At 45.8% G+C, this 21,373-nt stretch overlaps 8 protein-coding genes across 8 annotated transcripts; 3 read left to right on the top strand and 5 right to left on the bottom strand.

Moving 5' to 3' along the window:
- Positions 1-486: 486 nt before the first annotated feature.
- Positions 487-1,190, top strand: VTN00DRAFT_2722 (uncharacterized protein; the record flags this gene model as incomplete). The annotated part of the gene is made up of 2 exons (XM_069428966.1): positions 487-1,039; positions 1,087-1,190. 2 exons carry the CDS (start codon positions 487-489, stop codon positions 1,188-1,190), a joined length of 657 nt encoding a protein of 218 aa, XP_069283768.1.
- Positions 1,191-1,313: 123 nt separating this feature from the next.
- Positions 1,314-2,061, bottom strand: VTN00DRAFT_2721 (uncharacterized protein; the record flags this gene model as incomplete). Its single annotated transcript, XM_069428965.1, has 2 exons — positions 1,314-1,739; positions 1,789-2,061. The coding sequence occupies 2 exons, from the start codon at positions 2,059-2,061 to the stop codon at positions 1,314-1,316; spliced, it is 699 nt and encodes a 232-aa protein (XP_069283767.1).
- Positions 2,062-4,870: 2,809 nt separating this feature from the next.
- On the bottom strand, positions 4,871-5,401 carry VTN00DRAFT_2720 (uncharacterized protein; the record flags this gene model as incomplete). Its single annotated transcript, XM_069428964.1, has 3 exons — positions 4,871-4,927; positions 4,982-5,344; positions 5,399-5,401. 3 exons carry the CDS (start codon positions 5,399-5,401, stop codon positions 4,871-4,873), a joined length of 423 nt encoding a protein of 140 aa, XP_069283766.1.
- Positions 5,402-5,972: 571 nt separating this feature from the next.
- VTN00DRAFT_2719 (uncharacterized protein) lies at positions 5,973-6,480 on the bottom strand (the record flags this gene model as incomplete). Its single annotated transcript, XM_069428962.1, has 2 exons — positions 5,973-6,278; positions 6,331-6,480. 2 exons carry the CDS (start codon positions 6,478-6,480, stop codon positions 5,973-5,975), a joined length of 456 nt encoding a protein of 151 aa, XP_069283765.1.
- A 1,759-nt stretch (positions 6,481-8,239) lies between these two features.
- On the top strand, positions 8,240-9,705 carry VTN00DRAFT_2718 (uncharacterized protein; the record flags this gene model as incomplete). Its single annotated transcript, XM_069428961.1, has 8 exons — positions 8,240-8,344; positions 8,391-8,451; positions 8,950-8,968; positions 9,017-9,255; positions 9,313-9,369; positions 9,419-9,485; positions 9,538-9,547; positions 9,604-9,705. 8 exons carry the CDS (start codon positions 8,240-8,242, stop codon positions 9,703-9,705), a joined length of 660 nt encoding a protein of 219 aa, XP_069283764.1.
- Positions 9,706-10,151: 446 nt separating this feature from the next.
- Positions 10,152-10,735, bottom strand: VTN00DRAFT_2717 (uncharacterized protein; the record flags this gene model as incomplete). The annotated part of the gene is made up of 2 exons (XM_069428960.1): positions 10,152-10,478; positions 10,532-10,735. The coding sequence occupies 2 exons, from the start codon at positions 10,733-10,735 to the stop codon at positions 10,152-10,154; spliced, it is 531 nt and encodes a 176-aa protein (XP_069283763.1).
- A 2,338-nt stretch (positions 10,736-13,073) lies between these two features.
- Positions 13,074-13,442, bottom strand: VTN00DRAFT_2716 (uncharacterized protein; the record flags this gene model as incomplete). The annotated part of the gene is made up of 1 exon (XM_069428959.1): positions 13,074-13,442. The coding sequence occupies one exon, from the start codon at positions 13,440-13,442 to the stop codon at positions 13,074-13,076; it is 369 nt and encodes a 122-aa protein (XP_069283762.1).
- A 4,337-nt stretch (positions 13,443-17,779) lies between these two features.
- Positions 17,780-18,202, top strand: VTN00DRAFT_2715 (uncharacterized protein; the record flags this gene model as incomplete). Its single annotated transcript, XM_069428958.1, has 1 exon — positions 17,780-18,202. The coding sequence occupies one exon, from the start codon at positions 17,780-17,782 to the stop codon at positions 18,200-18,202; it is 423 nt and encodes a 140-aa protein (XP_069283761.1).
- Positions 18,203-21,373: the final 3,171 nt, after the last annotated feature.

Below are 21,373 nucleotides of genomic sequence, written 5' to 3'. Positions count from 1 at the left end.
GGAAAGGCCAAGTTCAGGCCTGGGTTACTCTAGCTCCTACAGTGTGTCCAACTCCTTATCCCTCGAGCTTGAGGATGCTGAACTTTAGAACCTCAGTTTCAGCATCTTGTCTTATTGCCTTCCTTGCCAAGTGTCTGGTGCGCACCAGAGGAGGTGTGCCGCTTAGCCCCACTCTGGTGCGCACAAGACACTTGGCAAGCGCTCCACACAACTACTCACCTTTAGGCTGTTAATATGACGGACCTCTGCAAAACCCACTGTTGATAACCGCACGGAAGGCAGTCGTATTTGCGATTTGTCAGAAGAATTGTGGCACCAGACATGACAGAAGTCAGCACTCAAGACAAAAAAGATGAAAGAGATCGGCAGATCTGCGCGGCCGCCCAGGTTTTGTACCGTATGACAGATACAGAAGCCTGGGAGCATCAGGGGATGCTCAGTCTGCTTTTTGAACGTTTTCGGGAGCTACCTGCTGTCAAATCGACAATGGAGCGAAAAGGGGAGTTGCACGAGTTCTTCGACAATGTTCAGAAGCGGTTAGGGGCTGTTGAAGAGTTCTTACGCGGTGATCAAAGCGACGTTATCGTGACGATGAAGCCAACTGGGGATCCACGAATATCCTGTCTCAGGCGGACGCAAAACCAGCCGATCGAAGCATCATTTCTCTACATCCTTGGCATAAGAAGGCTAGCATTGGCTTACCAGGAAGGCTTTGGTAGCGAAGCGCTGCCGGATGCCGGATCTCGAAGCACCGGTCAGGTCCGCAGCTTTAGCGAGAATCACAGTTTCCCAGTAGATCTCGCGAGAGCTGCTCTGAAACCCGGTCGAAAAACATTATTCATTGAAAACTATCTCGGACAGCCAGGGATAACCCTTGTTTTCATGCTCTCCACTCGCGCACTGGAACGCATGCTTCCTCATCAAGTGGAGAAGGTATGCTTACTGCTATCTTTCGGAGAATATCCCAAAATTTCCCAACTCGCCAGTGATTTGTCGCACGATCTCATTTCATACCAACAGATATTTAACCGCCGTGTCGGTATGTCTCCTGGCAAGGGCACCACGTCCATCAGCTAACATTTCCAGAATCATTATATCAACGGTACTGTACAGGCACGGGGAAGGAACCTTCGTGGAGCCAAGTGGACAACTCCGATACAAATGTGGCTCATTTTTTACGCTTAGAATGATGGAGACGTTCAATAAAAATGGATGGTTGCTTTGAGAAGTGGATATCTTTGGCTTTCCAATGGATTTAACTTACAATGCGCCACTATTGAGTATGCCAATCATAGCAAATCGGTCGAAGATTCCTAGTACTGGTCCACCTGTGATTCGACAGACGCTCCAGCCAGACCGTTCGAAATAGCTTTCCAGACCCATATGGCGCCTTTGCCATTGGCGTACTTGACCCGCAATCCCTGTGCAACGATGAGGATATCATCCGGTCGCACGCGGACTTCCCTGAGTGTGAGTGCCCCATGCTTCTCCAGTTCCTCGAATTCTTCGTCTCCCATCTTGTGGGAGCCTATGTAGACGGAGAAGAAGCCATTTTCGGGGCTAAGGCTTGTTCGGAAGGGCCGAATAAGCGATACAACTTGACCAGGTTGGTGATCCCGCACCCTCATCTTAAGGGGTCGCAGCTCGCTCGTTGTCTCTATGCGACGGACTACCCTTGGTTTCGTAAACCTTGCCCGTTTGAAAGGAATATCAAGAAAAGCCTGACAGATGTAGGTCATCTAAGAGCGGATTAGCATATCTTCTGCCAGATTAAGTATTACAACATACATTGACACCGTAATCCATGAATTCGTTGGCCGCCGTCCATTTTTGAGACCTGAATGGGCCTTCAAAATGGTGAGTGGGAGTTTCATCCGACTTTTTTTCCTCGTACAATTCAGATCCGATAGCGGCTTCAACAGCAGCTGATTTCTCTTCACAGGGCTGTGAGCATTTAATAATTGTGTATCCTTGCGAGTCTATAGCCATCATCGCGTCTATCACCTCGGCTGCTTGGTCGTCTTGTAGCAAGGCCGTGTACGAGAAGGAATCCGGATCCATAGTGCGGTGGGGTAGCGTGGTTATTATGTAATACCAATCGTTCGGGACGGTAGAGAAAAGATGGAAGAACACCTAGCTGAAAACCAGTCTCCGATGTACGAAAGGAAATGTCGGGAATTTGGTGGTGTCATAAGTCTTTATATAAGTATGCACTAGCATCTACGTAAAGTAGGAGGTATGATGATATTTTTAACTATCGTTCAGTTTGATCTTAGATGTTTCGAGGCCGAACAGAACCATTAGTCGATCATGGTGCCTGGAAACATTATGCGTGTATCTACATATTTCTGGGAGCACTGAATTACGCGAATCACGCGGAGAGTCTATAGGCTGTATGCAGAATATTCTCAAGGTCCTACTATACCGCGTGTCAGGCGATGGTTCCACTAACATCACCAGTTAAGTTCCCTTTTGCAATTCTAGTCCGGCCTGCTATCGACCACCAGGACTTCCAGTAATTGGACAATTCCTCGCCACGAGACTATGTAGGAATTGAAGTCTAAGTCAAATGCCAATTAGCAGGACACAGTGTAGGCAGAGTGTATCCAAGCCTAGTGCCGGAAACCTTCGAGTCACTGGATTGAGAGAAAGCGAGGCGGGTATAAAGATTATACATGTTCTGGTGGGAAGACCAGAAACTAGGGAGCCTTTTCTGTAGCTCTCAAGTAAAGGGTACTGGAAAATGTCCGTCCTCTGATGGATCGACCGAAACCAGTTGTGACCATGTAGTTTCACCAATAATGCAACAGGATACAAATAATTTAGATAGCAGCTCTACATCCAATCAGATAGACAAGAGAAATCATTGATGAAAGAAGTCTATCAACAAACATAATTCTTAGGTCCTTCCTGCGATTCTTAACCCTCGGGTAGCCAACAGCTATTGTCGAAGTCTTTCCACTGATAGTTCTTGAGGTTCTTCTAGATTGTTCCCTAATTTAGAAGAGTAAACCTGTCGAAGCAGTCCCTCTTCATCTCTCAGCCATGTACCGAGAGTTTTCAGGCGAGCAAGGAGCTCCTCCTTTCCTTGACAATTTCTTTCACGGAACTGTCTGCTAGCAATAGCATTTCTATCCCTTTTTTTCTAAGCTTATCTCGAACCACTATCGTAGTCGCAGTCAACAGGAATCAAAGAGGACGGATCCCTACCTAGATATCAGTATAAAGCGCGGAGCGGCAAATTATAAGACATATATTATTTTTCGATGGATAGGTCACGCGTAAAAGAGGAAGTCGACTAAGTGATTGCATATAGTCAAAATCAAATCAGAAAATGTTCGATATGCCTTATCACTGACAGCAGCAAAAGGCAACCACTCGTGGAAGAGAGGCATCTTATACTATGAGCAGCTGAGGATAGTACGGTCCATTGAATCAGTGGCTATGCTAGTGGAGTGTTCTGAAAGGGCAATTCCAAGGCGGGAAACTATCTCGTAGAAAGATGCTATTCAGAAAAATCTAGACCTTAAAGTGGGCATTAAACTTCCGAATAGCCTCTTTCTACCTTATTTTGAGCTGGTGTAGTGGTAAATATTAATGCTGATCAAAGTAACAGTTTGTGACTAGAAGTTCCAAACTAGATACATCCCTCCATAGTCCAATCTTTATCCGAAATGGACTTCCATACTACGGGATTAGCAAAGGATCATCTACTATGTTTCTCGCATGTGTCCAATTTTTGAAATCTCCCAGCAACATTTCATCTGACGTTCACGACCATCCTTAGTTGGTGTAACGGCGGACCTAGGACTTCTAGGTTGAAGCGCGTTGGGTTTATCTTGAAGGACAGAAGACAAGAGGAAAAGGTAGATAGATGAGCCGTTACTAGCAATGTTACTATTGGGATTGCTATTTGAGTTGACCACGAGGTCCTAATCCCATGGTCAAGGAGTATCCTTATATACATGATGAGTCCTGCTCCAGAATTACCTAGCCGATGGATCATAGCTCACGGATCAATGCCCCTGGATCTCCATGGTTGGATTGATCCTCATGGATCATGGTGATCCAGTCATGTGATGGATCAACTCTCATGGATCACGGTGATCCAGTCACGTGATAGTCCTCAACCCGCCTGAGCCTACTCCTAGGTCGTGCTGTAACAGTTGGGACCCGCAAGCGAACATAGGGGTTTTCACCTGCGACTCCATAAGAAATGCCACCAAATTGAACCGCAGTTACAATACTCTCAAGAGATTATTGGCTGGCTGGTCATTGGCTCAGCATATCAGCATGGAGAGAAAATATGTAGAATTGCGATACCTGAATAGTCTTGCACACCTTAGTTACCTATTCTCAAGACGATTCTAGTCCACATGTTTCTGGTGTCTACCCCGGCCAAGCTTTGCTTAAATCTGTTACAGCACAGCCTGGAGACCATGAGCAGGACAGACAAGGGGGGATTCTATCATGCGCCAATGGATCAAAATGATCTATCTGGACCTTTGATCCATCTGGATTCTTTGATCCATCTATAGTCATGATCCACCGGATAGGTATTTCCGGGCAGAACTCAGCATGTATATAAAACGCTCCTTAACCATGGGGATTAGGACCCCGTGGTCAACTCAAATAGCAATCCTGATAGGTAACATTGCTAGTAACGGCCTATTCATCTCTTTCTCTTGCCTTCTGTCCTCAAGATAAACCCAACGAGCCTCTGCCTAAGAAGTCTTAGGTCCGCCGTTACAAAATCATTCCATGAGACAATTCCATTCCTCATTATCACAAGCTGATGATAGCTCCAGAATCGTGTCCTAATCCCAGCTGACTCTCACGACCATCACTCTGAACATCATCACGGACACAACTACAACTGGAGTTTATTCATCAACTTTGAGAAGACGTGCCGAAGTTTTTGCACCAGCTGTACATGTTATCAAGTATGCACATAGAACTATGTAAGAGGATTTTTTGTTACCTTTAGCAAAGTCGCGCGGAAGATACGTCCGCAAGATCCAAACGCACTGGAATTCATTGGCGTGATACAGTCGTTGGTCTGCCCTTCGCTGGATAAATTATTTTGGAGCACTCCTCTTGAGCTGTCCATTGTATTAAGGGAATATTCGGGACTCCGGCCAAGGTCTGAGTGATTTCCAAACGCTTTTGGGGCAGCACCGACGCCCGATGATTCGTACACAGCTTCCTCATAGAGATTCAAGTCCACAATAGAATTATTTTCACTATGTACTTCAAGTTTTGGAATTTCGACAGGCTCCCACCAATGTTGATGGCCACCACATGCCCCGGATTCCCGGTTATTCTGGGGCCCTGCATACGGAATCTAGATTGAAACAAAATTAGCAGAGGGCTAGACTTCTTGTCCAATTTTACATACCATGGACACTGTTTGCCCAAATTAAAAGAGTTGGACGAGAGTGCCGTGTCAGTTCGACTAACGAGTCAGAAAAAGGTCTGTAGTATGATAACAGCGGCTGTACAGAAATATAGAAACAAGAATCGGCAACTAGGTACTCGACTGTATAGAAAATAGAACAGGCAAACAGACACAATACAAGGCAGCGGCAAGAGCATATGCTGACAGATGGAAATGATCAATGTCAGCTAGCCCGAATTGCAATAAGGTAACAGTCGAGCAATGGGTCTCCTTATATCCCAGCTTAAGGAGAAAGCTATCATGCAAATCTGGACCCCCCGGCGAAGCAATGGTATCAATGTATGCAACGCATCATCTGCTTGAGTATAAAGTATGAAACTCCAGGAACTCGTCTAGCACCACATATGGGCTATCACGTCTCCGAGGTTTATGACAAGATTCACTAGCTCACTTAATAAACCTAATTACACAGCTCCTCTTGAGAAGGCCGTGCGCGACACTTGACTGACCGCATTTGGTTTGCCGATCCAGATTTTTTTTCTCTCCCCGAGATGTGACTGAATCGGAAATTCTATTAAATCCAGCTTGCACAGTACAGCGTGAAGAGACCCGCCGATATGCCCTCTATGCTGGCCACGGAATAGTGCACCGTGGTCTGCACAAGCCTGGACCAATACTCATTATCCATTTGTCTGACCGCAGAATCCGTCTCTTCTAGAAATCGCTCGCCATTGGCCATTTGTTTCATCTGCCCAACATTGGCAAGACACCTTTGTATGATATTTGTCTGAGGCATTTTGATCTCTACGGCGACGAGCATTGCCTCAATCAGCATGCGTTGAGGGGGGCCAGTATAGTAGACACCAAAAAGTTCGACAACCTGCACAGTTAGGTCAATTTGTTTGTCTTCAAAATATGTTAGAGAACCGAACTTCTAGGGCACGCCAGGCTTCAGGAGCTAGCTCGTCAAGTAACTTATCATCAAAGTAACGTTTCAAGAGGCCCGGCCGATTCCAGAACCAAATCGAATTCGGAGGGCGCGACTCCTCGATCCATTGGAGAACAGAAGTAACCGAATTCATTTTTGAGGATCAGCTCCTCGAAAAGATTCGCCTGGAGACTCATTAGAAAAAGTCCTGTAATGGAATATCAAAAACATTCACTGATCAACAAGTGCCTTTGGCCAGTTCAGAGTTATGGCGAAGTTGATCAGAGTTGTTCGAAAGAATTGGAGTTTAGAGCAGTTTCCTTATGCTTAACAGGATAGGACCTATTTTTAGGTAGGATTAAATGTCCAAAGAGCCTTGCTCGAGCTTATTTCTCAATTATCATTGGAGCCCTATAGAGACAGATCAAGGATGTCATAGGATAAGAAGCTATCCATAGCATGGTGAAGTTTTCCTCAAAAAAGACCGCCCTCCTTTTCTATATCTGCACTAGCGGTGGTAAATCAAATGGGTCGTATCCATGTCTTTTTTCAAGATAATGCAACTCCTTTTCACCGACAAGGGATCGTGCCGATCTCGATTTCTTGAAAAGAGACCAAGGACATCTCGCGCATCTGATAGTTCCACCAAGATCTCCAACTCGCAACAAGACTTGCGGCTCCTGGAAAGTCGGACTGCACATCACGCCACTATATTGGGAATTCTTGATGAGTCCCTCGAGGGATTCTCTCTCTGGTTGATTCTTTAATTGGTCGGAACAGCAAAGGCACTCGTCCGTGAGAGACGCGCCGGATGAGGAGTCTTGAGCTGCTGATCCTGGTGGAGTTTCCGCAAAGAAGAATGTCGACCAACCTGACCAGCGGTTCTCTGTTGGATCTGGAGTTATTAACTGGCATGTGGTGGCGAAACGGTTGACAACTGCTTTGGCTGGCTTCCGAGGGTTGGAACAGGGATCCCAATACGGAGAGGAATTGGATAAGGCACTGTTATGAGAGCGTGGTTCATGACGATCCCGTGCAAGGTGGTCCACCCAGGATGCCGGAAGCAGACTCCTGAAAAACGATCGCAGGCAGTTCATCTAGCTCTAGCATAGAAGTCAGCCCCATGCTTGTTGTGGAGGATGATGCACTAATTTCTCTGGTCCGCGCTGTAAGCTAACACACCTGAGATTTGACTGTCTATACACACCGCTCCAAGTTAGCTGCAAAGGAATAGGCTGAATGATAAGGATGATCAAGGCTAGCCAGCTCGAATTGAAACAAGGCAACTATCGAGCAATAAGTCCTCTCTTATATTCCAAACTGGTATGTCTGAGTCTTGCCAGCTCCTGGGCTAATCAAGGTATTGTTTTGGCTCGCATTGATTTCTGCGGGATCTTACTGGGCCTACATCTCTTCTCCACCAAGTTTTAAGCAGCCAGAATAGATGGCAATCTGTTCTAATTTCTGCTGCTCGGATAGCTTGGACACGTCTGAAGCATCAGAACATGAGGTAGTTGTACCGCGCCTGCACTCCTCCGATGCATCGGTGGACCCCTCCCTGACTTACGTATCCACAAGGCAGTGCAATCTCAGTTCAACAGCTTTAAGCGATCTGAAAACAAGCCATTGCAGGTATACCCTTGCACCAACGGAAACAATGTGCAGGTGCTCGAGCGCCATCCTGCGGCGCAGGTGCAACGACACAACTGGATTCTTCATTATTGGTTAGCGAGCAGAAAACACGGCTCGGTTCCCCTGCGCGAGGAAGTTAGATCAACTGCGTAGGGCGCTAGTCCCGATTTTGATTGCAACATGAACAGTGTTCATGTTGCAATCAAAATCGGGACTAGCGCCTCTGTAGCCCGTTAACTGCTGCTTCTCCGCTTCGTAGAACATCTTATCAACAGAATACCATGGGAGCCAGAATCAGCAAAGAAATAGCAGAAAATGTGATAACCGCCTGCAATAGAGTAGGTGAGACGGGTCGCATTGACAATATTCTTGGACAAGATGAAAAGGTAAGTACCCAATGCTGTTTGATGATCTAGCATCTGACTTCTTCAGTTTCGAGACCGACTTGTGAGCCTGTGGAAGGAACTTCCTGCTGCGTTACGAGAAGATATTCGTGGGTATAGAAAGAACAGTGGGAATGGACGGAAGCGACGACGAAGTGACAGTGATGAGGACGTTACAGAACACCGCGCGTATAAAAGTATAACACGGGCTTCGCGACCGAGGCTTTGCCCGGCTATTGAACGCTATCTCGTCAGATGGTATAAAGAGCCGCAAACAATATTTGAACAGGGCCGAGATATTTCCCCGTCGAATCCGATTGATTGCTATTTTAATGTTATTTACAGCCTTCACGAGAGTCGTTCCGTTGACTCTGTTCGATGGAAGCTTTGTCTAATCCCTTTGTCACGCTTGAAGAGAAGATTTCAAAGCCAAAGAATCTCTAGTAACAAGCTCGATGATCTCGCGACCGTCGCTATTCAATCCGGACTCCTGGTTCATAACAAGGAAGAGATTAGGAAATCGTTACCCTCATTGTTGACAATCTCCAACCGATATGAAAGACTAGCAACGAGTGCCGGAGGAGAGGGAACACTTTGTTGCCTCCCAGAAGATGTACCCTACTTGACGTAAGTCTTCAGCGGTTCGATAGCCAGGTTGCCAGCTGACATCTGCAGATGGGAGAAATGGCTCCCTGAAAAAGGGACAGTTCACGATCGTTGCGTACAGTGGCTCCTAGATAAAGAGATCCAAAAAGAAGCATCTATCAACGTTAGCGGAGACGATAGACAACTCATAACTGCGTTTGCTTCTGCAAAAAGGGTAGTCGGCTACATAGAGAAGCTCCTCGAAGAGTATTTGTTTATCGAATATTGTCCTTCGCGGTCATTGCTAGACGCTCTAGCTACGGTAGCAGGTGAGCTTTTCTAACGCGATAGAACAAGGCTTTTATTATGCTTACTTATCGATTCAGTTAATAGCACCCGGCCAGCTGCGGTGCAACAGAACTCCTCACCAATATCTGCAGACGGTAAGTCATACATCAATCTTTGCGGGATCGACTCTGATTTGTGATGCAGATGATGAGTCTCCACAGGCCGACCGAACAAGATCTACGTCCAAAAGGAAACGATGTCAAAGAAGCAAGTATGACCATCGCCACGCGCTTTTGACAACAGGGCAAGCGGCACAGTTTCAGGATCAACGAAGTATGTACCTCCATATGCAATAACCGGGACCTTTTTGTTAGCTAACTGAGACGCAGGATATCCGAACCAACTGCCTCATGATCTACGGATTCCTGTCAATTTACCTGGTGATCGGGCGTCAGACATTTCAGGTCAAGGTACAATTGACGAGTTTGTGAATCGTCCAGATGCTTTTACACAAGACCATCCCGACGATAATCTAGGTGAAAGCGAAAGATCAGAGACGTTTGATGCTAGATCAGACATTAACCTATGGAATCTCGTCGGTCCTACTGCGGATTTATGGCAACCAGACTGCATTCCCAATGTTTCACCATATATCGATCCGGTGTCAACAGAGGATATTAATATTCCAGTTACCACAGACAACTCCTGCATGGATGCAAATCATGGTAGTGTTATGCAAAACGATCGCGACCATTCTTCTGAATTCGAAGGAAGAAATATAGACACAGAGTTGCCTGGTGTTGGATCAGACATCAACCTATGGAATCTCATCAGTACTCCCGTGGAATCCAGCACTGATCTCAATGGCATGAACCTAAACCTGGATTGGGATTTATGGCAACCAGACTACACCCCCAGCCTAACTTCCACATAGGCACTACTGCTTTAGGGTTTCCTGTTTCTCGCTTCCATGCTTTTCGCGATCTTCTATCCTGTCCGCATCGCTTCCATCGCCCTCGTTCTTGTCCCTCTCTTGTTTGAGAATAACATGAGCGTCAACCCCAGGGCTTATCGCCACACGGCCTTTAAACTCAATAACGAAGTCAGGAGACAGCTGAAGTGACGAAGACTCTGTGTCTAGGAGGAGTGTTGCTGTTGGATTTGTGCCTTGATGGATCTTTAGGACGCGCAAATGTGCAGGTCCTGGGATACTCCGCAATATTCCAGGTTGGAGGACTCTGATAACAAAATTTCTTACCATCTGCTGTCATAATCAGCTGCTTCCTCTTTTACTGATAAGTATAAATATGGACATACATCATCGCAGACTCCCGGCCTTTGAAAGAGACGCTTCAGCTGAAGATCTAAGTCGGTGTTTGTGGCCCGCAAGAGTCCTTTAGTGTCTTGAAAAACACCATGTTCCTCAACCCAATCTGCCAGTTTCTCTAAATCTTCCTTCTCTGTCGTCCCATTGACAGGCGTATCGTCAAGCTCCCTCCGTCGAAGGTAGAAACTGGCCATATTTATTCCGAATGCCAGAACAAGTAAGCTTCAGGATAGCGTCGCGAAATGATTCTTAAGTTCAAGAAACAAGCTCTTCAGATGTAGGAATAGTGCGTCAGTGGTCGTAATAAATTAATAGAGCAAATATATTCAATTGATGACTCACCAGGCACAAATGCGTTGGGGTTGCTGGCTCCGTTGCAACACTTGCAAGTCTCAAAACACATCACTTGAGATGTTCGCAAGACCTGCAATGAGAGAAGCAACTATACCAGAAGCTTTTGTTGTTAGATTAGAATGGGACCGCTGTTTGGAGAAGGGTGCAGAGGGGCAAAACTAATTACAGGACAGAGAGGGGCAAGGAGAGACTAGGAGGGGCACGCCAAACTGCTGACCAAATTGGGTAGAAGTTTTCCAAAGCCAATACACGTGACTGGATGTTCTGTCCTCCACATGCCACTCCACAATTTGCGCAACCAGGACCAAGATACCAAGACGACAGCGCCTGCACCTTACTGGTGGGGCCTGTAGGCTCCTGTCGTCTTGATAAGAGGAAAAGGGCTTGGCACACTACTTTCCCATTCCTTTGAACGGTCGCGGGGCAGGGTTGACTTATTTTGCCGGTTATTGGGCGGTGAGAATGAAGAGCAGTGTCCACGTGATGCATTCCCAGTCAATTAACCTCAGCGGGGAGCAGGAGACGTGGTAAGAGACAGCGAACAAGATAGAAAAACTTCGGCGTCAACCTCCAGGATGAGGCCAAGAAGTCTGTCTTCCACCCTCTGGTCATCTATAATCTCAACGTCATAGTATCCCGGTCTTGCCGATACTGTATCATACTGAGGGGTCTGTCCTGCCAAGGCCAGCAGGTGTGGATCAATTCCACACTGTTCCTCATCAGAAATATGTGTCGAGTTCACTGAATCTCGTACGGTCTAGTATGCCTTAGTTCCTATCGAGGAGCTCTTCTTGGATTCTAATCTATCTGAACGAGATCTGAAAAAGAGGGGTAAGAGTTCTGTCACATGATCGTATAGTCCCGACTATCCTAATTAGGAAAGATCCTCGAGCTGTATACGGTAGCGTAAGCTATTCCTGACAATATGACTCGGCAAGCGCAACAGATTATGTAAGTCCGGGGGCCTTACGTTAGTTACTCTCAGGTGCATTGTTTCCGCTTCTCATTATCCAGCTCGCCCTATATCCTTCACTTCTGTTTAACATGACTCAAGAACTGGATATTTGGCGGGAGAGACTCAGACAGGCGAAGCAACGATTGAGCTAGTCCTCTTCAAGGACAACAAGAGGAGCACCCACTATGCCAAAGTGCTAAAGCACGCATCGAATGAGCGGAGGTTACGGAGAACTTGGTTACAGGACTTACCTGACAGTTTCCACTTCAATGTATCCCTTAGTCTGACAATCCAGGAGCACAGAAAATAGACGACACTCTCCGGACCTGAGGTAACACCACCAGCCTTTCAACTCACGCTGTCGCCTCCTGAGTGCGAATGGATCAATATTTTGTCAAGATTGCTTGCCTGTTGCTGCTGCGCGGATCCAGCCATTATTGCCAAAATTTGCGTGCCACTTGTTTACTATACCCAAGTATATACATTGTAAATCATGCTACCATGAGCCTTCAGCATTCAAATGTTTAATACTTTTCAGGATAGCGACAAGCAAGCCAACTCTAGCTGCCTCGGTCACCTGTATTGGGAGATTATCGGACAACTAGAAAAAGTGGATTCAGGAAGTTCTAACAAGGCGTAACCTTGCCAGCGGACAGGAATGTTTTCTCTCCACAGTACTATCCTCCTGAGACTCGCACGTAGCTGAGCTGGATAGCAAAAGGGACTACAGCAACAACAACAGTCCTGGCTGACCTGTCACTTCCCTGTCCGTGGCGAGTAAGGACTTAATCTGGCTTCTTGGGATTAGCTGGATTAATACTATCTGGACACATGCTAGGAAACAATACTGACACTTTTCTAGCAAATATTGCCAGTAATGAGATTGGCATCCCTGTTTCATAGTCGGGGATCTCGAAAACAATAGGACACTAATGCGAAGACAACAAGGGTAAACCATATCGCGACGGCGAACATCATGATGTCAAGTCCGCTCATTCCCAATTCCATCATGATGCTTCGGAAGAACTAAGAATGAAAGACAGAAATAACATATGGTGGTATGCTCCCAGACTCCGGAGAGGAAAATTAAGTGAATCCAAGCGAGGCTAAACAAAATGAAAGCAAAGAACTGCAGCTCAAAGCTGGATAGCGGAGAGGATTAAAGCAACGACGGTCCCGGCTGACCTGCCACTTCCCTGCCCGTGGGTGTCCCGACCAGCCTTTCATTTCGAGCATATTCCCTTCCGGGACAACCGATCAGGATGGGGTAATTGACTTCGGATACCCGCCTCGCTGGAGCAAGTGCTGCCTCCATACGACGTGGCCTCAGAGTAGTAGCCCCACAGACACTGGCTGCCTTGTCTCTGGGATGCAGGACGCACCGAGTACGCCTTCGAAAGATCCCTCCAGCGGTAAAGCGAGCCATAGAGAGCTCTGTTCCGCAGCTCTCCTGCGTCAGGGGTCTCCGGAAAGCAGCCTGATTTGAGAACCAACACATTACACTTCAGCCCGAGATCCGCTCCTCCATCCAGGATGATCTTCCTGCAGGCAGACTGCGCCATAAACAGCTTCCTTGAGCCTTGCGCGTTCATTGCCCCTGACAGGGGCAATATCACCGTGCATATCTGGTCATCTAGGCACTAAACAAGCTGAGTCTGGAAGCCACAACCCCGTACCTACTGCTGTGAGCGAGTTCCACTTTCGGTGAAATGGGCCCCATGAAACAAATCTTGCCCAGAAGTAGCGTTAGAGCTCTCTTCCCAACACAACCCCTGGGGTGCTAACAAATCCTCTCTAGGAGTGATAATAGACAGCACACCCCTGTCATAGTGGCAATCACCTATCCATAGGCTGCTCCATTGTCACAGACCATGGCAATGTTCATAATTTGTGGCATTCCTTGTCATTGGAAATACAGCTAGCCAGAATTACCCTGCGACATGGATGCCTTCTGTCAGGCTTCCTGGATGAAAATACTGTAATAAATAATGTTCCCTGCCGCGCTTAGCAGCAGTGATTCTCCACTAAGTATTGTCATGTAATTTTGTTCCTCCACATCGCAGATCCCTTCTCACCTCATTCTGATGCTTGGTTGGAGTGCACACAATATAGATCTGCTCTCCATAAGAGGCAGCAAGGCAACATGAGAGAGAGATGGCAGAGAACAAACAGCTAAGAAGCTGTGAGGAAATTTTTTTTTCTTTTGCCTTGAGTGATTGCTCTCCAGCATCAGTTATGACTAGAATATTTATAGGCTGTAACAATGTAAGAATCTAGAACATTTTCTTGCATTGGCAAGCAGCAAGGCATCCAATAATATCTACAGATACATAGATAATTTGTAAGTTCTCTTGCTCTGTCAGGCAATTTGCAAATAAATTAATTACGCTGCAGTACAGAAGCTGGTGGAAAGACAAGCTAGTTTTTGATCAGCAAGGACGCCACTCACCTTTTCACCCAGGCAAAAAGCTTGCCTGTTAATCTTTCAATTATTCTTTTTGTGTGGATTGCAAATGGTCCGCCATCTGTCAAGGTAAACAGCCTTATTATGTGCTAGGGACTTCTGACATTGGGCAACATTGGCCTGCCTGCTTAGGCGGCACACCTCGGTAGGTATATAGGTATATGACTTAGAATAACATCAAATCTGCCATTACCTCTCCTCTCAGAAAACTCTGTTTCACTGTTAGACACCTCGTTCGCTGGTGAGTTGAGAGCTGAGTGCCTTTTGTTTCCACACTCTTTTCCAGGTGGCGTTTCGTATTTCCCTTTTCCAAGTCATCCACAACTATACTATCTAGCCTTTGACCAGCGGCTGATGACAACCTATATCAGATAGTCTCACTCTTCTATACATGCAAAATGAGCGAACTCCCATCATCGAATTTCCCTGCTACAACCAAGAGAGACGATGTCGCGAGCCCGCCCAGCCTATTCAAACAACTGTATGTTACAGAGCAACCGAAGACACCTGCTAGTACTCTGGGTGACTCAACTGAGACGATGTTCCTCCAACCGACAACATGTCCAATCACAGAGGAGCAATTAGCAAATGAGATCCGCGGCATATATTCTGGTTTAGTCATGGTTTAGAAGAAGTGCATAGAAATTGACAAGGAAAATTCGCAGACAGAAAGTGACCTTAACGAGGCTGAATTGCAAGCGCTTGTTGCTTTGCACCGAACACTTTTGCATGAGCATCATGACTTCTTTTTGGCCTCTCAGCATCCTTCAGCTAGTTCTGTGTTGAGAGACCTGGCCGCAGAGTATGCCATGGCCGCACACATGTGGCGCTACGGAATCCACAGTCTTCTGGAACTGTTCCGATCCCGTCTCTCTAACGAGGAACGTCCACCTGACAGAGAGGATAGCTATGGTGACATGGCCCGAGAGAACATGCTCACCTTAATATATTTGGCATATTCCATGATGACATTGCTTTTGGAAAGTATTCCAACCTTTGAAGATACATGGATGGAATGCCTGGGGGACCTCGCAAGATATCGCATGGCCGTTGAAAAGACTGACAAAGAAGCTGACATGCAAGAACGCAAAGTCTGGGCTGCTGTGGCGAGATATTGGTATATTAAGGCAGCAGATAAGAGTCCAGACACTGGAAGAATTCAGCATCATCTTGCTGTGCTTGCGCGTCCGAACATTGTGCAGCAACTCTTCTATTATACAAAATCATTGATAAGTGTCTCTCCTTTTCCAAGCGCCAGGGAGAGTATACTTCTCCTCTTTGATCCTCTTCTGGATCCTTCAAGAGCAGTCAATAATTGCTATCCTGTGTTTGCCACTGCCTTTGTCAGTGCCCATGGTGTGCTCTTCACCAAGGGCCCTGTTGAAGAATTCAACAAACTTGTCGACAAGCTTCTTTCCCTCCTTGATGGCCACATTCACCAATGTGGACCAGTGTTTCGGGAACAAGGTGTCTATATCGCCTCATCCAACTATGCTGCCATCTTTGAATATGGGCTGGAAAAGGAAGGAAAGAACCCGATAATGACAAAACTATTTGAGAAGGGAAAGCCATACTCAGAAATATATAAATCTGCTCAAGAGTCTTGGCAAAATCCTGGAAATGTTCTGACCTCCCAGGCCAACACTTCAACATCAGAAGATATTCAGATAATCTCTTGCGGAACTCGCCTTGCATTTTCAACATTAGCCATAGTCCTTCAACACACCGGTGATGAAAATGTTCTTCCATATGTCCATACATTGTTGGCGTTTCTCTGGTGTTTGGCATTGAACCCAGAGAGCATGCAATACATTGAAACAGAGGTTCCATGGGCTCAGGTTGTGGCATTCCTTAATACATTGATTTGCCAAGATACAGATTTTGCCAAAATTGAGAGTGATCAGTTTCCCTGCCCTGAGGCCGGCACTATGCAGCAATTACCTGAGGATTTCCTTATCTGCAGTCAGGTGTGGAGCCAGCTCTACTATCCCGATAGGTTCTTCGAAGACTCTATCAGTGATATTGAGGAGCGATCCATTGAGCTTCCCTCAATTGAGGTAGCACGGAGGCACCGATGTCTTTGGCTAGGGTTTCACATTGCGACAGTGAGCTTTGCTGTTGGAAATTGATACTTATCATTATAATCGTCCTGCTAACATATGACAAAGTTCAAGCGCTGGATGAAATATAAGAATGTGTCAAAGACATTTGAAGCCCTTCAATCACAGGTCTGAGCCCCAAGACATAGATACAGAGATGCAAGGTGTGTAATCATCAACCAGCTATATGGAACTTTCATCTTCCCGATTACTAACAACCATAAGCAGAAGCACCAGTGAATCCTTGAGAATGACTTCTTATTAGTGGTTTCTTGCCATTCTCAGCGAGATCAGAAAATCTGCTTAATTGGATGCCCCTATACTCCCTTGTAACCTCTGCTAGCCGAGTTCCACAGACCAGAGTTCAGGCTCTTACCATATACAAAGTTTACTGTGGTTCCTACAAGATTTCTTACCCTTTGGCTGGAATCCCGAGACGTGTGTGGGGCTTTATCAAAATCCTGGAACAAACACCCATGTACGCTCAGGTTGGAAAGATGTGACTGTCAGTCAAAGGGCATCAGTGTGCTGGCTGTAGCAGAGGCACATACAGCGTACTAATGATGTGAAGTTCTTGGATGCAGAATAGCTGTTATCCTTTATCCTTCTTTTCTCTTACATACTTGTACACCTGTTTGAGCATTTTTCCCTTTTTTTCACAGCACCTACTATCTTTTAAAACAGTTACACTTTGGACAACATTTGTTATAATGTCTACCCACTTTCTATGGGTCAATGGAATACCTACTTCAAGCATCGTGGTCCCTAATGGTAAAAGCACAAAGCTGGTTGCAATTCAAGACTTGGAAGAATTGAAAAAGTTAAAAAATGATAATCCAATGTTCATGCACAACCGAAATGTCATGCTCAACAGGCTTATCCAGGAAATAGACGCATGGCAGAAGACGCCTGATCTCCTCGAGAGTCAGAATAGACGGACCTGGCAGACAGTTCTGGAAAACAATATGTGCGGTGGGAATTCTCAGTGGCCCTTCTCTGAAAGAACAGGAGTTTGCTATAACGTACATGATAAGCGAGTGAAACACTAAATCGCAACCACATAACCATTTGTATTTGATCGCTCTTTTCTCCACCAACAACAATGGAATCAACTGGCAAAGAAAGTCAATTACTTCTAGCTGTCCAAGCTATTCAAAAAGACCCAAATCTTAGCGCTCGAGCTGCAGCAAAAATCTACTCAGTCAGTCACGTTACTTTGACTCGCCGACTCAAAGGAACAATGTCCCGACGCGATTGTACACCCAATTCGCAGAAATTGACTATATTAGAAGAGTCAACAATTGTTCAACATATCCTTGACCTTGATGCACGAGCATTTCCTCCCCGACTCTGTGATGTGGAAGATATGGCCAATCAACTACTTGCGGAGCGCAACGCGCCACGCGTCGGTAAGCGTTGGGCTTCGAACTTTGTCAAGCGACAACCACAACTCAAGACGCGCTTTTTCCGAAGATATGACTACAAGAGAGCCCAATGCGAAGATCCAGAGCTCATTCGTGGCTGGTTCGCGCTTGTACAGAATACAATTGCTGTACAGAATACAATTGCGAAGTATGGCGTGGCAGAGTCAGATACCTACAACTTTGACGAGACTGGGTTTATGATGGGTATTATCTCGACAGGAATGGTGGTCACAGGCGCTGATAGACGCTCTAATACAAAATTGGTGCAGTCTGGAGGTCGCGAATGGGTTACAGTTATCCAAGGGATCAATTCGCAAGGGTGGACGATTCCACCGTTTATTATTGTGGCGGGCAAATATCACTAAGGAAGACTTCTTTCCCGCCTTTCTCGCCGCGTTTCAGGATTCATTCACGGCAAAGAATATCCAAGGCGGCTTTCGAGGGGCAGGAGTTGTACCTCTAGACCTAGAAACAGTGATTTCTAGGCTAGATGTGAAGTTACGGACGCCAACGCCTGAGAGATTCCCTGAGACGCCTACTCCTTGGGTTTCTAAGACGCCGAATAATCCAATAGAGGCGAGCTCACAGTCAGAATTTATTAAGAAGCGAATTGCCCAGCATCCAAATAGCTCACCAACTGCGACTTACGATGCTATTGACCGATTTTCAAAAGGTTCGCTTGGGATTATGCACCAGATAGCTCTACTGAAGTCGGAGAATCGGATTCTTCGAGAGCAGAATGAGATACTTAGCAAGCGTCGCAGAGCTAAGAAAAGGCGTCTTCAACAAGGAGGAAGTATGACTTTAGCTGAAGGACAAGACATTCAGACCCAGAATGACGTGGAGGCGCAAATAAAAGAGGAAACGCGTCAAAATAGTGGTCGCAAGAGGAGGACAGAGACAAAGGAACGGCGTTGTGGAAGATGTGGCAATCCCGGACACAACGCACGAACCTGTCAAGAGATGTACAAACATCTGAAGAAAATGACTTTGAGTAGTTTAGATTGATTTTCTGGCGTTGTGGTTGAATTTGCGAGGGTTGTTTTGGGAAGATATGGTTTCGTGTTTCACTCGCTTATCTGTTTCACTCGCTTATCATGTACGTTACCATTTACTGGTGGTCTCTAAGCAATTCAAAACTTCATCTATGTTTTCGGCACTACGATGGTGTTTCGCTCGCGTTCCGTCACATCGATATCCCTTAGTATGAGTGCATTCAATAGCCAGGATTTCTTCAACAGTGTCATGCAGAAGGCTCGTGGAAGACAGTTAAGGAAGGGAATCTGGGACAGGAATTGTGACGGCGCGGCAGGCATCTAGGCGGTAAGGTAGGCGGTGTGAGGCATTTGAGCATTCCTTTGTCTCCTGAGATACTGCCGGTCCTACTCGTCTATATATTCATGTTGCACAAGCCCTGCAAATTCTTTCCTTTCTTTTCCTCTCATGCTTTCGATTCTGTATGACAAGCTACCATAGTTTTACCTAATAATACTATGCTGAGCGCCGTCACAGGAATGTGCGCAGCAGCAATACTTAATAGCCTTTCTATCTCTACACATAATTTCAGAATAGCTGTCAGCCGAATATTACCACTATACCCTAGTGGTATACCAAGAGACCTATCAGCCTATTCAGCACACGCCAATCCAGGCATCTCGAAGGTTATAATCCCTGCAATAAAGGGATCATACTGTCTATACCTGAAGCCACCTATTTTCCTTTGTTATTTCACGAAAATGTCTCGGGATCATTAAACAAAGAAGTATCCAGAAAGGTCTTAACCCCTAAGTCCATAAATAGTGGTCAGATAGTTAGGTAGATTGGAATGATCAGAGCTTTCTTCATCATACCTTCGGATTACGAGGTTCGCGCAGTCCGACAATAGCCTAAAGATGTTATCTCTTCCAAAATTGGTTATAGTGAGCATCAGGGCTTCATATTTGTTTCCAGCACTTTGACAAGGATGTGTCAAAGGGGTCTGGCAAGGATATTCCTTCACTGTGATTCTGTATGAATTATATAGTGAAAAGATCTCTGAGACTTTGGTCCATCTGGTGTTGTCAATGGACCTGTAACATCCAGGTTGTAGTTAAGTGTTTTGTGGGCGCTCAGCTGTTCTGAGATGCATGCCTGGTCTTTTGCAACTATTTCGGCTTTCCTCTAGGACAGGTTCAACTTGATTAGACATTCTATTGACTTTAAGCATCCAAGCTTTACTGCAAAAGTGCAAATACTTGTGATATGGTACAAGAAAGCAATAATATTATTCAGAGGAATAATATCATGTATATAGAAGGATTATCTCTTGTTCTATAAAAACAACAGAGTGCGAGACGAGAAAGAAAAGATTTCTTTATTCATAAAAGTACACAGTGGACAGGAATGGGTAGAATTATATAAAGGAGCAATTGACATAACTACAGTAAAGGACTACCAACGCATAACCCAGTGGACAATTAGGTCAGGGAGCAAGACTAGAAGAGCAACAAAAGATATGATTCCCTTGTATAATTAAGAAAGCAGGTAGTGTTACGGCACAGCCTAGAGATCACTGACAAGGCTGACGAGGGGAAGTCATGTGACCATACTGGATCGTCTACGGTTTACGATCCATTCTCACGATCCAGGTCTACGATCCATTCTCATGATCCATCAGATAGGTATTTCCGGGCAGAACTCAGCATGTATATAAGACGCTCCTTAACCATGGGGATTAGGACCCCGTGGTCAACTCAAATAGCAATCTTGATAGCAACATTGCTAGTAACGGCCTATTCATCTCTTTCTCTTGCTTTCTGTCCTCAAGATAAACCCAACGAGCCTCCACCTAAGAAGTCTTAGGCCCGCCGTTACAGGTAGTAAGAAATAGAAAAGAAATTCACTTTCAGGCTATATCCCATCTCACACTGCCTCTTACCACTTTCATGTGTTACAGAGAATATTATATGTACATGAAATAGAACATATAGCATGTTAGCATATGTGAGCTTTTTCTGCAAAGCATTCGGTGCCTTTTCCTTTCAGCTTAGTGCTCAGGCAGCGCGCTTTTCGAGCACTCAGCCGATCTGAGTACAGACTGAGCAATCTCAGAGCTTCCAAAGTTGCTCCCGGAGCGCTAACTGAGCACTCAGTAAGCAGGGGTGAGCATGGGACGAGCACATGAGCCCAAATAGAATGTAGGGTGCCAAGGTTGTAGTTGCACCCCAGCAGGGTCACTTGGCCCTCAACCAGCCATCACTTTTTGATGCCCGAGTACAAGCTGGCGTCATCACTATGGCTCAGCCCCATTGGAACTGGTTCATCGTTATTCGCTTGCAATTATGTTCTAAGTAATTGAAAAGAGTAAAAGCAAGTAAGAAGTTATGGTATTGTTCAACATACTGCTGGCAAGCTCCATCCCACCAGCTGGTCTGTATGTGCTAGAGCGGTTGTTTAGAGCGGTTGTTTAGAGCGGTTGTTTAGAGCGGTTGTTTAGAGCGGTTGTTTAGAGCGGTTGTTTAGAGCGGTTGTTTAGAGCGGTTGTTTAGAGCGGTTGT

The sequence above is a fragment of the Thermoascus crustaceus genome (genome assembly GCF_041956765.1).
Source record: "Thermoascus crustaceus strain CBS 181.67 unplaced genomic scaffold VTN00scaffold_10, whole genome shotgun sequence".
Classification (NCBI taxonomy): Eukaryota; Fungi; Ascomycota; class Eurotiomycetes; order Eurotiales; family Thermoascaceae; genus Thermoascus; species Thermoascus crustaceus.
Note: the sequence above shows the minus strand (reverse complement) of the source record. Positions and strands in the feature narration are given on the sequence as shown.